We start from the raw sequence: 11,837 nt of genomic DNA, 5'->3' as shown, positions 1-11,837 counted from the left end.
AAACCCTGACCCAGCTCTGAACGGTCCCAACCCTAACCCAGCTCTGAACGGTCCCAACCCTAACCCAGCTCTGAACGGTCCCAACCCTAACCATGAACCCATCTTTGAACCGTCCTAACCCTGACCCAGCTCTGAACGGTCCCAACCCTAACCCAGCTCTGAACGGTCCCAACCCTGACCCAGCTCTGAACGGTCCCAACCCTAACCCTAGCCCAGCTCTGAACGGTCCCAACCCTAACCCTAACCCAGCTCTGAACGGTCCCAACCTTAACCCTGACTCAGCTCTGAACGGTCCCAACCCTAACCCTGATCCAACCCTATCCCAGCTCTGAACGGTCCCAACCCTGACCCAGCTCTGAACGGTCCCAACCTTGACCCAGCTCAGAACGGTCCCAACCCTGACCCAGCTCTGAACGGTCCCAACCCTAACCCTAACCCAGCTCTGAACGGTACCAACCTAAACCCTGACCCAGCTCTGAACGGTCCCAACCCTAACCCAGCTCTGAACGGTCCCAACCCTAACCCAGCTCTGAACGGTCCCAACCCTAACCATGAACCCATCTTTGAACCGGTCCTAACCCTGACCCAGCTCTGAACGGTCCCAACCTAACCCAGCTCTGAACGGTCCCAACCCTGACCCAGCTCTGAACGGTCCCAACCCTAACCCTAGCCCAGCTCTGAACGGTCCCAACCCTAACCTAACCCAGCTCTGAACGGTCCCAACCTTAACCTGACTCAGCTCTGAACGGTCCCAACCCTAACACAGCTATGAACGGTCCCAACCCTAACCCAGCTCTGGACGGTCCCAACTCTAACCATGAACCCAGCTCTGAATGGTCCTAACCCTGACCCAGCTCTGAACGGTCCCAACCCTAACCCTGACCCAGCTCTGAACGTTCCCAACCCTAACCCAGCTCTGAATGGTCCCAAACCTAACCCTGACCCTGCTCTGAACGGTCCCAACACTGACCCAGCTCTGAACGGTCCCAACCCTGATCCAGCTCTGAACGGTCCCAACCCTGACCCAGCTCTGAACGGTCCCAACCCTAACCCAGCTCTGAACGGTCCCAACCCTAACCCTGACCCAGCTCTGAACGGTCCCAACCCTGACCCAGCTCTGAACGGTCCCAACCCTGACCCAGCTCTGAACGGTCCCAACCCTAACCCAGCTCTGAACGATCCCAACCCTATCCCAGCTCTGAACAGTCCCAACCCTGACCCAGCTCTGAACGGTCCCAACCTTGACCCAGTTCTGAACGGTCCCAACCCTGACCCAGCTCTGAACGGTCCCAACCCTAACCCTAGCCCAGCTCTGAACGGTCCCAACCCTAACCCTAACCCAACTCTGAACGGTCCCAACCTTAACCCTGACCCAGCTCTGAACGGTCCCAACCCTAACCCAGCTCTGAATGGTCCCAACCCTAACCCTGACCCTGCTCTGAACGGTCCCAACACTGACCCAGCTCTGAACGGTCCCAACCCTGATCCAGCTCTGAACGGTCCCAACCCTGACCCAGCTCTGAACGGTCCCAACCCTAACCCAGCTCTGAACGGTCCCAACCCTAACCCTGACCCAGCTCTGAATGGTCCCAACCCTGACCCAGCTCTGAACGGTCCCAACCCTGACCCAGCTCTGAACGGTCCCAACCCTAACCCAGCTCTGAACGATCCCAACCCTATCCCAGCTCTGAACAGTCCCAACCCTGACCCAGCTCTGAACGGTCCCAACCTTGACCCAGCTCTGAACGGTCCCAACCCTGACCCAGCTGTGAACGGTCCCAACCCTAACCCTAGCCCAGCTCTGAACGGTCCCAACACTAACCCTAACCCAGCTCTGAACGGTCCCAACCTTAACCGTGACCCAGCTCTGAACGTTCCCAACCCTAACCCAGCTCTGAATGGTCCCAACCCTAACCATGAACCCAGCTCTGAACGGTCCTAACCCTGACCCAGCTCTGAACGGTCCCAACCCTAACCCAGCTCTGAACGGTCCCAACCCTAACCCTGACCCAGCTCTGAACGGTCCCAACCCTAACCCAGCTCTGAACGGTCCCAACCCTAACCCTGACCCAGCTCTGAACGGTCCCAACCCTAACCCTGATCCAGCTCTGAACGGTCCCAACCCTGACCCAGCTCTGAACGGTCCCAACCCTAACCCTGACCCAGCTCTGGACAGTCCCAACCCTAACCCAGCTCTGAACGGTCCCAACCCTAACCCTCGACCCAGCTCTGAACGGTCCCAACCCTGACCCAGCTCTGAACGGTCCCAACCTGACCCAGCTCTGAACGGTCCCAACCCTAACCCAGCTCTGAACGATCCCAACCCTATCCCAGCTCTGAACAGTCCCAACCCTGACCCAGCTCTGAACGGTCCCAACCTTGACCCAGCTCTGAACGGTCCCAACCCTGACCCAGCTCTGAACGATCCCAACCCTAACCCTAGCCCAGCTCTGAACGGTCTCAACCCTAACCCTAACCCAGCTCTGAACGGTCCCAACCTTAACCCTGACCCAGCTCTGAATGGTCCCAACCCTAACCCAGCTCTGAACGGTCCCAACCCTAACCCAGCTCTGAATGGTCCCAACCCTAACCATGAACCCAGCTCTGAACGGTCCTAACCCTGACCCAGCTCTGAACGGTCCCAACCCTAACCCAGCTCTGAACGGTCCCAACCCTAACCCTGACACAGCTCTGAACGGTCCCAACCCTAACCCAGCTCTGAACGGTCCCAACCCTAACCCTGACCCAGCTCTGAACGGTCCCAACCCTAACCCTAACCCAGCTCTGAACGGTCCCAACCTTAACCCTGACCCAGCTCTGAACGGTCCCAACCCTAACACAGCTCTGAACGGTCCCAACCCTAACCCAGCTCTGAACGGTCCCAACCCAAACCATGAACCCAGCTCTGAACGGTCCTAACCCTGACCCAGCTCTGAACGGTCCCAACCCTAACCCAGCTCTGAACGGTCCCAACCCTAACCCAGCTCTGAACGGTCCCAACCCTAACCCTGACCCAGCTCTGAACGGTCCCAACCCTAACCCAGCTCTGATCGGTCCCAACCCTAACCCTGACCCAGCTCTGAACGGTCCCAACCCTGACCCAGCTCTGAACGGTCACAACCCTGACCCAGCTCTGAAAGGTCACAACCCTTACCCAGCTCTGAACGGTCACAACCCTAACCCAGCTCTGAACGGTCCCAACCCTGACCCAGCTCTGAACGGTCCCAACCCTGACCCAGCTCTGAACGGTCCTAACCCTGACCCAGCTCTGAACGGTCCTAACCCTGACCCAGCTCTGGTCCCAACCCTAACCTTAACCCAGCTCTGAACATTCCCGACCCTAACCCAGCTCTGAACGGTCCCAACCCTAACCCTGACCCAGCTCTGAATGGTCCTGGAGACAATCACATGCTTGACAATCAACAGCATCCCTGCGATGGTTTACTGATACACATTTAGTAAGTGTGTGTGTTAGTCTCTCTCTAACCAGGTCTTCGAGAGAGAAGAGGTGTGTGTCTGAGTCTTCAGGGAGGAGGGTCCTCAGCGCCTCAGCCAATGAAAACAGGTATTCAGTGTTCCGTCCGCTCGGTCCGACTGCATCTACAATCTGATTGGCTATCAGCTCCAGGGGGGCGGGACCCAGGTAGTCAGGGTTGTCATTAGAACCGATGTAGAGCAGAGCTTGGCTGGGTGCAGGGGGAGTGTCAGCGTGTCGTGTGGGGGTCACGGAGGGTCGGGGGTGAAAGTTCACTGCGATGACGCGGTAACCGCCCTTCTCCCGGTGGTCAAGGTAAACCTTCACTTCCTGCTCTCGGCCAGACGGCAGCTTATATGCCACGCCCCAGACACAACCCTGAGAGAGAGGAGAGAGAGAGAGAGAAGCCAAGTTATACCAGGCACGACCTTTACCAATAAAACTACCAGAGAACAATCACTGCCAATAGCAGGAGACACAGGGAGACATTCAGGGACGATTGGCGGCGAAGAGCTCGGAAAGTCCCAGGTTTATGGACATTAGCAGCGGCGCAAGTGTGCGATAACTAAATCAGAGGAGGGAGGGTCTTGCTAGCTAGCTTTGACACTGCGCTGGATAGGCTAGCAGCCAATGAGACGCTGTGCTGAATAGGCTAGCAGCCAATGAGACGCTGTGCTGAATAGGCTAGCAGCCAATGAGACGCTGTGCTGAATAGGCTAGCAGCCAATGAGACGCTGTGCTGAATAGGCTAGCAGCCAATGAGACACTGCGCTGAATATGCTAGCAGCCAATGAGACGCTGCGCTGGATAGGCTAGCAGCCAATGAGACGCTGTGCATTCTGTTTGAAAGCTACACTGACAAAGGGAGAACTGGCCAGCAGAGAGAAAGACAGAAGACAAATCTGAGGATCTGAACAGTCCCAACCCTGACCCAGCTCTGAACGGTCCCAACCCTAACACTGACCCAGCTCTGAACGGTCCCAACCCCTGACCCAGCTCTGAACGGTCCCAACCCTGACCCAGCTCTGAACGGTCCCAACCCTAACCCAGCTCTGAACGATCCCAACCCTATCCCAGCTCTGAACAGTCCCAACCCTGACCCAGCTCTGAACGGTCCCAACACTGACTCAGCTCTGAACGGTCCCAACCCTAACCCTAGCCCAGCTCTGAACCGTCCCCACCCTAACCCTAACCCAGCTCTGAACGGTCCCAACCTTAACCCTGACCCAGCTCTGAATGGTCCCAACCCTAACCCTGACCCAGCTCTGAATGGTCCCAACCCTAACCCAGCTCTGAACGGTCCCAACCCTAACCCAGCTCTGAACGGTCCCAACCTAACCATGAACCCAGCTCTGAACGGTCCTAACCCTGACCCAGCTCTGAACGGTCCCAACCCTAACCCAGCTCTGAATGGTCCCAACCCTAACCCTGACCCAGCTCTGAACGGTCCCAACCCTAACCCAGATCTGAACAGTCCAAACCCTGACCCAGCTCTGAACGGTTCCCAACCTAACCCTGACCCAGCTCTGAACGGTTCCCAACCCTAACCCTGACCCAGCTCTGGACGGTTCCCAACCCTAACCCAGCTCTGAACGGTCCCAACCTAACCCTGACCCAGCTCTGAACGGTCCCAACCCTGACCCAGCTCTGAACGGTCCCAACCCTGACCGAGCTCTGAACGGTCCCAACCCTGACCCAGCTCTGAACGGTCCCAACCCTAACCCAGCTCTGAACGATCCCAACCCTAACCCAGCTCTGAACGGTCCCAATCCTGACCCAGCTTTGAACGGTCCCAACCTTGACCCAGCTCTGAACGGTCCCAACCCTAACCCAGCTCTGAACGGTCCCAACCTTAACCTGACCCAGCTCTGAACGGTCCAAACCCTAACCCAGCTCTGAACGGTCCCAACCCTAACCATGAACCCAGCTCTGAACGGTTCCCAACCCTGACCCAGCTCTGAACGGTTCCCAACCCTAACCCAGCTCTGAACGGTCCCAACCCTGACCCAGCTCTGAACGGTCCCAACCTAACCTAACCCAGCTCTGAACGGTCCCAACCCTAACCTGGCCCAGCTCTGAACGGTCCCAACCTAACCCTGACCCAGCTCTCAACGGTCCCAACCCTAACCCAACTATGAACGGTCCCAACCCTAACCCAGCTCTGAACGGTTCCCAACCTCAACCATGAACCCAGCTCTGAACGGTCCCAACCTGACCCAGCTCTGAACGGTCCCAACCCTGACCCAGCTCTGAACGGTCCCAACCCTGACCCAGCTCTGAACGGTCCCAACCCTAACCCAGCTCTGAACGGTCCCAACCTAACCCTGACCCAGCTCTGAACGGTTCCCAACCCTAACCCAGCTCTGAACGGTCCCAACCCTGACCCAGCTCTGAACGGTCCCAACCCTAACCCAGCTCTGAGACGGTCCCAACCCTGAACCCAGCTCTGAACGGTCCCATAACCCTGACCCAGCTCTGAACGGTCCCAACCCTAACCCAGCTCTGAACGGTCCCAACCCCTAACCCAGCTCTGAACGGTCCCAACCTAACCTGGCCCAGCTCTGAACGGTCCCAACCCTAACCCAGCTCTGAACGGTCCCAACCCTGACCCAGCTCTGAACGGTCCCAACCCTGACCCAGCTCTGAACGGTCCCAACCCTGACCCAGCTCTGAACGGTCCCAACCCTAACCTGGCCCAGCTCTGAACGGTCCCAACCTAACCCAGCTCTGAACGGTCCCCAACCCTGACCCAGCTCTGAACGGTCCCAACCTGACCCAGCTCTGAACGGTCCCAACCCTGACCCAGCTCTGAACGGTCCCAACCCTGACCCAGCTCTGAACAGTCCCAACCTAACCTTAGCCCAGCTCTGAACGGTCCCAACCCTAACCCAGCTCTGAACGGTCCCAACCCTAACCCTGACCCAGCTCTGAATGGTCCTGGAGACAATCACATGACTGACAATCAACAGCATCCCTGCGATGGTTTACTGACACACATTTAGTAAGTGTGTGTGTTAGTCTCTCTCTAACCAGGTCTTCGAGAGAGAAGAGGTGTGTCTCTGAGTCTTCAGGAGGAGGGTCCTCAGCGCCTCAGCCAATGAAAACAGGTATTCAGTGTTCCGTCCGCTCGGTCCGACTGCATCTACAATCTGATTGGCTATCAGCTCCAGGGGCGGGACCCAGGTAGTCAGGGTTGTCATTAGAACCGATGTAGAGCAGAGCTTGGCTGGGTGCAGTAGGAGTGTCAGCGTGTCGTGTGGGGTCACGGAGGGTGGGGGTGAAAGTTCACTGCGATGACGCGGTAACCGCCCTTCTCCCGGTGGTCAAGGTAACACTTCACTTCCTGCTCTCGGCCAGACGGCAGCTTATATGCCACGCCCCAGACACAACCCTGAGAGAGAGGAGAGAGAGAGAGAGAAGCCAAGTTATACCAGGCACGACCTTTACCAATAAAACTACCAGAGACCAATCACTGCCAATAGCAGGAGACACAGGGAGACATTCAGTGACGATTAGCGGCGAAGAGCTCGGAAAGTCCCAGGTTTATGGAAATTAGCAGCGGCGCAACTGTGCGATAACTAAATCAGAGGAGGATAGGCTAGCAGCCAATGAGACAGCTGTGCTGAATAGGCTAGCAGCCAATGAGACGCTGTGCTGAATAGGCTAGCAGCCAATGAGACGCTGTGCTGAATAGGCTAGCAGCCAATGAGACGCTGCGCTGGATAGCTAGCATCCAATAAGACGCTGTGCATTCTGTTTGGAAGCTACACTGACAAAGGGAGAACTGGCCAGCAGAGAGAAGACAGAAGACAAATCTGAGGACATCTATATTAGAGGTCGAGGGCCAACATCTGGAAATCAAAAATAATTTTAATAGTCACATGCGCACTTGAATACAACAGGTGTAGACCTTTTTGTGAAATCCTTCTTACAAGCCCTTAACCAACAATGCGGTTTAAAAATACGAATAATAAACAAAAGAATGAACAAGTAATTAAAGAGCAGCAGTAAAATAACAATAGCGAGGCTATATACAGGGGGTACCGCTACAGAGTCAATGTGCGGGGACACCAGTTAGTCGAGTAAAATGGACAGTTGTGTAACGGCCGTCGTCAGAATGAGACCAAGGTGCAGCCAGGGAGGATGTGTTCATCTTAAATGATTTTAATGACTGAATGAACACTTGCAAAAGAAAACACGAAAATGACAGCCAAACAGTTCTGTCAGGAATAACAAAACACTAGACAGAAAACATTCATCCACAAACCCCAAAGGAAAAACAGGCTGCCTATGTATGAATCTCAATCAGCAACAACGATCTACACCTGTTCCTGATTGAGAGCCATACACAGCCGGAAACAAAGAAAACCACCAACATAGAAAAAGAAACCTAGAACGCCCACCCATGTCGCACTCTGGCCTAACCAAAAATAGAGAACAAATAACCCTCTCTATAGCCAGGGTGTTACAGTTATTCCCCAAAGGTGCGTACTCCGGCCGCAAAACCCGACTCTAAAGGGGAGGGTCCGGGTGGGCCTTCCTACGGCGCTCTGGTGCGGGACGTGGACCCCGCTCCACCCTCGCTTAGCCCACTTAGGTGGAGTTCCTGGCTGCGCCAGAGGACTGGCGTGCGACTCTGGCGGCGCCCGGCTGGCGGGCGACTCTGGCGCGCCCGGCTGGCGGCGTCTCTGGCGGCTCCGGACAGGCGGACAGGCTCCCGGCTCCGGACAGGCGGGCGGTTCCGGACAGGCGGGCGCTCTGGCGGCTGGACTGGCGGGCGGCTCTGGCGGCTCCAGACTGGCGGGCGGCTCTGGTGGCTCCGGACTGGCGGGCTGCTCTGGGCGGCTCTGGCCCAGGATTCACCAGGCTGGGGAGACATGCAGGAGGCCTGGCTCTGGGGCGCAGGCACAGGACTCACCAGGCTGGGGAGACCCACAGGAGGCCTGGTCGGAGGAGGAGGCACAGGATATACCAGGCTGGGGAGACCCACTGGAGGCCTGGTCTGAGGAGGAGGCACAGGGATAAACCGGGCTGTGGGGGACCACTGGAGTTCTGGTGCGTAGGCTTGCCACCCATACTCCAGGCTGAATGCCCACTCTTGCCCGGCACGGGCGGAGCGCAGGCATAGGACGAACTGAGCCCTCCCAGCGCCCCGGAGACACAGTGCGCTGAGCCGGCGCAGGATAACCTGGACCGAAACGATGCACTGGAGACCAGACGCGCTGAGCTGGCACAATCCGCCCTGGCTCGATGCCCACACTTGCATGGCACTTGCGGGGGCTGGCCTATAGCGCACCGGGCTATGAGCGCCACTGGAGACACCGTGCGCTTCACAGCATAACACGGTGCCTGACCAGTACCACGCTGCTTCCGTAAGCACGGGGAGTTGTCCCAGAATTTGATCCTGGCTCTGCCACACTCCCCGTGTGCCGCTGCCTCTCGTGCCTGTTGCGCTCCCTTGCCTCATCACCATCGCCTCTCCGCCTCGCTGCCTCGATCTCCCACTGCGGGTGGCGATACTCCCCAGCTTGAGCCCATGGTCCTGCCCCGGTCCAGTATTTCCTCCCATGTACACCGATTCCAGATAGCTCCTCTCCTGGTGCTGCTCCTTCCTCCGCTGCTTGGTCCGTTGTTGGTGGGTGAATCTGTAACGGCCGTCGTCAGAATGAGACCAAGGTGCAGCGAAGGATGTATTCATCTTAAATGATTTTAATGACCCGAATGAACACTTGCAAAAGAAAACACGAAAATGACAGCCAAACAGTTCTGTCAGGAATAACAAAACACTAGACAGAAAACATTCACCCACAAACCCCAAAGGAAAAACAGGCTGCCTATGTATGACTCTCAATCAGCAACAACGATCTACACCTGTTCCTGATTGAGAGCCATACACGTCCGAAAACAAAGAAAACCACCAACATAGAAAAAGAAACCTAGGACGCCCACCCATGTCACACCCTGGCCTAACCAAAATAGAGAACAAAAACCCTCTCTGTGGCCAGGGCGTTACAAGTTGAAGTCGGAAGTTTACATAGCCAAATACATTTACTCAGTTTTTCACAATTCCTGACATTAAATCCTAGTAAAAATTCCTTGACATTTAATCCTAGTAAGAATTCCCTGTTTTAGGTCAGTTAGGATCACCACTTTATTTTAAGAATATGAAATGTCAGAATAATAGTAGAGAGAATGATTAATTTCAGCTTTTATTTCTTTCATCACATTCCCAGTGGGTCAGAAGTTTACATAAACTCAATTAGTATTTGAGTAGCATTGCCTTTAAATTGATTAACTTGGGTCAAACGTTTCAGGTAGCCTTCCCAAGCTTCCCACAATAAGTTGGGTGAATTTTGGCCCATTCCTCCTGACAGAGCTGGTGCAACTGGAGTCAGGTTTACAAGCCTCCTTGCTCGCACACGCTTTTCAGTGGCCACCATTTTTCAGTGATGTCCACTCCAATACCTTGACTTTGTTGTCCTTAAGCCATTTTGCCACAACTTTGGAAGCATGCTTCTTCCTGACTGATGTCTTGAGATGTTGCTTCAATATATCCACATAATTTTCCAGCCTCATGATTCCATCTATTTTTGTGCAGTGCACCAGTCCCTCCTGCAGCAAAGCACCCCCACAACATGATGCTGCCACCCCCGTGCTTCACGGTTGGGATGGTGTTCTTCGGCTTGCAAGACTGCCCCTTTTCCTCCAAACATAACGATGGTCATTATGGCCAAACAGTTCTATTTCTGTTTCATCAGACCAGAGGACATTTCTCCAAAAAGTACAATCTTTGTCCCCATGTGCAGTTGCAAACCGTAGTCTGGCTTTTATGGCGGTGTTGGAGCAGTGGCTTCTTCCTTGCTGAGCAGCCTTTCAGGTTATTACGACATAGGACTAGTTTTACTGTGGATATAGATACTTTTGTACTTGTTTCCTCCAGCATCTTGACAAGGTCCTTTGCTGTTGTTCTGGGATTGATTTGCACCTTTAGTACCAAAGCACATTCATCTCTAGGAGACAGAACACGTCTCCTTCCTGAGCGGTATGACGGCCGTCGTGGTCCCATGGTGTTTATACTTGTGTACTATTGTTTATACAGATGAACGTGGTACCTTCAGGCATTTGGAAATTGCTCCCAAGGATGAACCAGACTTGTGGAGTTCTACAATTTTTCTGAGGTCTTGGCTGATTTCTTTTGATTTTCCCATGATGTCAAGCAAAGAGGCACTGAGTTTGAAGGTAGGCCTTGAAATACATCCACAGGTACACACTCAATTGACTCAAATGATGTCAATTAGCCTATCAGAAGCTTCTAAAGCCATGACATCATTTTCTCGGAATTTTCCAAGCTGTTTAAAGGCACAGTCAACTTAGTGTATGTAAACTTCTGACCCACTGGAATTGTGATACAGTGAATTAAAAGTGAAATAATCTGTCTGTAAACAATTGTTGGAAAAATGACTTGTGTCATGCACAAAGTTGATGTCCTAACCCGACTTGCCAAAACTATACTTTGTTAACAAGAAATTTGTGAAGTGATTGAAAAACGAGTTTTAATGACTTCAACCTAAGTGAATGTAAACTTCTGACTTCAACTGTAAGTACATGTAGGTAGAGTTATTAAAGTGACTGTGCATAGATAATAACAGAGAGTATCATCAGCGTAAAAGAGGGGGGAGGGGCAATGCAAAAAGTCTGGGTAACCATTTCATTAGATGTTCAGGAGTCTTATGGCTTCGGGGTAGAAGCTGTTTAGAAGCCTCTTGCACCTAGACTTGGCGCTCCGGTACCGCTTGCCATGCGGTTGCAGAGAGAACAGTTCATGACTAGGGTGGCTGGAGTCTTTGACATTTTTAGGGCCTTCCTCTGTTATAGAGGTCCTGGATGGCAGGAAGCTTGGCCCCAGTGATGTACTGGGCCGTACACACTACCCTCTGTACCAGGCAGTGATGCAACCAGTCAGGATGCTCTCGATGGTGCAGCTGTATAACCTTTTGAGGATCTGAGGACCCATGCCAAATCGTCTCCTGAGGGGAATTGGTTTTGTCGTGCCCTCTTCACGACTGTCTATGTGTGCTTGGACCATGTTAGTCAGTGATGTGGACACCAATGAACTTGAAGCTCTCAACACAATAGGATATAGAGAATAAAATTATGAAATGTGTTTTGTCAAGTAGGTTTATTCTTATTTAAAAGTAATAAACACATACCCACTCAGTTGAGCAAACTATTTAAAAATACAATAATCAATGAATTGATAGTGGGAAATAAATATGTTATTTCAATAATCCAATCATTGTTGAAAGGTAGAAATACATGGTGCATAATGCTATTGGGAGCTGGGGGAAAAAAATATTTTCCT

At 53.6% G+C, this 11,837-nt stretch overlaps 1 protein-coding gene and 1 pseudogene across 1 annotated transcript; both read right to left on the bottom strand.

Moving 5' to 3' along the window:
* Window positions 1–3,343: 3,343 nt before the first annotated feature.
* Window positions 3,344–5,661, bottom strand: LOC123734142 (putative glutathione-specific gamma-glutamylcyclotransferase 2). The gene is made up of 2 exons (XM_045712886.1): window positions 5,653–5,661; window positions 3,344–3,853 (listed from the first exon to the last, which is right to left on the bottom strand). Exons 1-2 carry the CDS (start codon window positions 5,659–5,661, stop codon window positions 3,368–3,370), a joined length of 495 nt encoding a protein of 164 aa, XP_045568842.1. The 3' UTR covers window positions 3,344–3,367.
* A 715-nt stretch (window positions 5,662–6,376) lies between these two features.
* LOC123734141 (glutathione-specific gamma-glutamylcyclotransferase 2-like) lies at window positions 6,377–9,915 on the bottom strand (annotated as a pseudogene).
* Window positions 9,916–11,837: the final 1,922 nt, after the last annotated feature.

Source organism: Salmo salar, unplaced genomic scaffold (genome assembly GCF_905237065.1).
Source record: "Salmo salar unplaced genomic scaffold, Ssal_v3.1, whole genome shotgun sequence".
NCBI classification, from domain to species: Eukaryota; Metazoa; Chordata; class Actinopteri; order Salmoniformes; family Salmonidae; genus Salmo; species Salmo salar.
The sequence above is the reverse complement of the archived record's forward strand: the minus strand, read 5'-3'. Positions and strand labels throughout refer to the sequence as shown.